Source organism: Exserohilum turcica (assembly GCF_000359705.1).
Source record: "Exserohilum turcica Et28A unplaced genomic scaffold SETTUscaffold_7, whole genome shotgun sequence".
In the NCBI taxonomy this organism is placed as follows: domain Eukaryota; kingdom Fungi; phylum Ascomycota; class Dothideomycetes; order Pleosporales; family Pleosporaceae; genus Exserohilum; species Exserohilum turcicum.
This window is the reverse complement of record NW_007360288.1, coordinates 32,160-35,960: the sequence shown is the minus strand read 5'-3', so window position 1 is coordinate 35,960 and position 3,801 is coordinate 32,160. Positions and strand designations below refer to the sequence as shown.

Genomic DNA, 3,801 nt, shown 5'->3' with positions numbered 1-3,801 from the left:
CTAGCTAAGTATAGTCGAACCCCGTGTAACAGTTTAGTCTATTACTTTAGCTATAGTCTGAGTTTTACTAGGGAAAAGTGATATAAAAGTTAGTTGTCTAGATAATAGTTATTCTATTACTCTTAGGTTTTCCTATATAACTCTTATTCTCTATATAAAGCTATTATACTTCTTATTTTTACTAGGCTAGTAGCCTCCTTAATACTTAAGCAACTCTTTATTAAGAAAGTTCTTTAAGTAGTTAATCTTTCAAGTATTATTTATAGCGCTTAGGCCTACTTCTTAGAATTTTGAATTAAAGACTTAAATATAATAAAGGAACTCTCTTCTTCTGTCCCTAGTTATATAAAATTAGTAGAGAGTCTTCTACTTAATTATAGAGTCTTAGAAGAACATATGTAGCTAAGTCTATAGTCTAGCTATTATAGCTACTAGAGTGCTATCTATAAGAGCTTAGACGTGCGCATAGAGCGCGTTAAAAGCTTATCCATTTATACGTGTAATGATATGATAGGTTTTAAGTTTTTTACCTAGGTAAGCTACTCTATTTATAAAGAGCTTAGCTTATATATATATCTTCTACTAAGTGTATTATTTACAGGTACTATAGTTAAATATACTGATTTTAAAGAGTCTAGGCTTATAGTAGCTTTATATAAGTAGGGCTAATGTAGTTACCCTACTTATTTAGTTAGTTATATTAATAATGATAACGTAAGCTCTTATAGAAGGTAGTATTATATAGGCTTTTTAATGTTATCTTATTAAGAGCTTAATCTAGGATATTATTTTCTAGTGTGCGACTACCTATCTCCGAAGCGATTTAGCCTATTATACGTTATTAGCGATTAGCTAGTTAATATTCCCTCTTATTATATAGATAAAAGTCATTAATTCTTTGTCTAGCATAGCTAGACTAGAGGCTAGTAGCGTTTCTTGTAACTCTATCCCTTTCTTTTTATATTATTTCAATCTCCTTTGTATTATATAAGAAATTAAAGAGTAGTAATCTTTCTTCTTATGTTATAGGCAGGTGGCAAAACTAATAAGGAAATATTTACTTTTTATATAGAAGAAGAAGAATAAAATAAAGAACTATCTAGAGGGCCTTCTTTTTATAGTTTTTACTTATATAAACACTTATACCTTTAGTCTGCCTATTTACTTAAGCTTATTCGTATATAACTAACTACGTAGTTTAGTCACGTGACTAGAGTTATGTGATTCACTGCTATGTGACCTGTAGGTCATGCCTCTCTAGCGTAGCCCTTTACATATATACTAAGCAGAAATATTAGATATGCTAGTCTTTTCTTACTACTAGAAATACTCATAGTTGCGTAGTTATATAATAAGAGCATTGAAAATAGTAGCTTTTTTCAATCTAGTTGCTCTACTCAAGCTAGGGTATTTTCTTTGTTAAAAGGGTCTTTTATACTAGGAAAACCTTTCATTTGAACTATTACTTTAGGTATAAGTAAGCTTTTTAGAATAGTTAAGGTTCTTAAGGCATATAAGATCTTGTCTATAATATTTAATAGTGTAAATAATACTATAAATAAAAAGCTTTGAAAGATAAACAAAAATACTATGCTTAAGAAAGAAAAGTAAAGTGTAATTTATATCGATTTTAAGTTTGTTAAGATATTTTGAAATGTCATACAAGTATAAGATTTTAAATTATATAAATAGATAGAGAAAGATAGTGTGTAGGGTATAAGTCCTTATAGACTATCTTTGTTCACTAGAAAATAGAGTTATATTATATTATAGGTACTAGTAAATTAACTAGCATAATTTTTGGAATGAAACAGAATTAAGACTAATCATAGTGATCTTACGTTATGCCTACTAGGTAAGAAGTATAGCTTAAAGGGGATGTAGTAAGCCCTTACGAAATGTGGTATACAGAGCCGTAATAGGCTAAAATCCAAAATGTCTTGAACTAGGTATTGTGAACTATCTTCCGCAAGGGAAACGAGTCTAGATGTTATTTTATAGAAATAGGAGTAGAAAAGGGCTTGCAGAGAAAACATATTATAGAGTAACTTTACTAAGGGATAGTAAGTTCCATGCCCCACGCTTAGTAGAAATAAGGTTAAACTTGACCTACGTTAATTGGGATAGAAAATACCTCACAGGCGATAGGTCTTGGCCTATAAGCCTTTTGTATGAATTAAGCAACTGGATTTTAGTTACGACCCTAAAGAGGTCTTTGCAGTTAATTAACCCTATCTAACACTCTTAGACTAACAGTTTGAGCCGCATAGATAAACTGACGACTGACTGATTAACTGAGAGTCATTCTAGGCAGCACAACTTGGATAGAGAAATATCTCAACTTTACTCTTGTAGTCTTTGTGCTGGTACGTAAACTAATGTTTTCATAATCCTACATCTACGAGAAAGAGAAACAACCATTATGCTACACCTCGGCTACTTGTGAGATCCTGCGGTAATGCTATAGAAGAAATAAGCAGAATCAATTAACCCAATTGCAAATGTAAAGTCAATCGTTTGACCCTTGTAGAGGTGGTTCGTCTGGTCGGTCGGGATGCATGAACGAGTATTGTGAGCCTTGTTTTGATTATTCTGGAACTGGCGGCAGAGATTAAGTTTATGGCCGCGAAGGTTGGCTGTCAGAGTTTGATAAGGATACAACACCTCTTTTTTCCCTGGGCCTTTGAAGTGTTAGAGAGTCTAATGCATTTAAATATAAGCGATTACTTACCGAGAAACTCAGCAGCTACAGACGCATGGTCGACTTCTAGATATACGGGTACAGCAATATCCATGGACTTCGTGTTGCCTGCCGGGATATGTCTGTACCCATATTGACTCCTTTGCGATGTGCCTGGGTCGGTGGTGATGGTGTCTTGACTTGGTGCGACCTTTGGCCGGCAGATAATGTCATGTTCCGGCTTTGGGTGACCATGTTCATCGGTTCTACCAAGATACGGCCGATAATCATCACAGACAGTTTCTTCAGGGCACAATCCGTCTACGTCGAAAAGGTCAAGACTGTGGTTGTCTTGGCACGTATCTTGCCATGCTTGCTCGCTTTCATCTGGCATACAATCTCGAGATAACCAAGTGGAACCTCGAGGACAGGTCCGAGCGACAATTCGCTTTTGTAGTATTGACAGAGTTCTTTTATTTCTCCGCCACGAAGCGTGGGATTCAGCTTCCGCTAGGTTTCGATGGTAATTAAAAACCTGCTCGATGTATTCCCTTGGAATAATGTCGTGCACGGAGGCGTGTGTAGTAACATCTTCTCTAATAGGTGTCGCAGATACTGGATTTGACAAGTGAAAGCTGATAATAGTAGCGACGGTAGTGAACCTAAGTAAACCCATTGCGAAGGCTAAGTTATGTAAAGGCTGGTGAGTAAAGTTAAGGTATGAGCAGATGATAACTTCAGTAGAGGAGTGAGCAGCTGACATTTATAAACATTCCTACAGCCCGTAACGGAGCTAAAAAGGGGTGCAGCTTTGACTGCTTTTCAAATGTTGCAAACTTATTGAGTGTCCTGTGGAGCTTATGTATATTAATATTATTATTATTATTATTATTATTATTCTAGTTTAACGTCCTTTTTCAGCCCGAAGGGCTATATAAGACGTGTAGGGTTCTTAGGCCTACAAGTATCTAAGTAGGTTGTTTCTAGCTACAATATTTAGGAGGGGTTTTAACTAGATGAAGGTGAGGCTCGTAGCCTATTGGTTGGTAGGTAGGGGGGGGGGAGGATAGGGTGGGGGAGGTGTATGGCTACCTGTTACAGGTATTACTCCTCGTTTTCTG

General features: G+C 35.5%; 1 protein-coding gene across 1 annotated transcript; it reads right to left on the bottom strand.

The window, feature by feature from the left end:
* Positions 1-2,436: 2,436 nt before the first annotated feature.
* On the bottom strand, positions 2,437-3,356 carry SETTUDRAFT_97208 (uncharacterized protein; the record flags this gene model as incomplete). The annotated part of the gene is made up of 2 exons (XM_008031995.1): positions 2,437-2,681; positions 2,732-3,356. The coding sequence occupies 2 exons, from the start codon at positions 3,354-3,356 to the stop codon at positions 2,437-2,439; spliced, it is 870 nt and encodes a 289-aa protein (XP_008030186.1).
* Between the last annotated feature and the right edge of the window lie 445 nt (positions 3,357-3,801).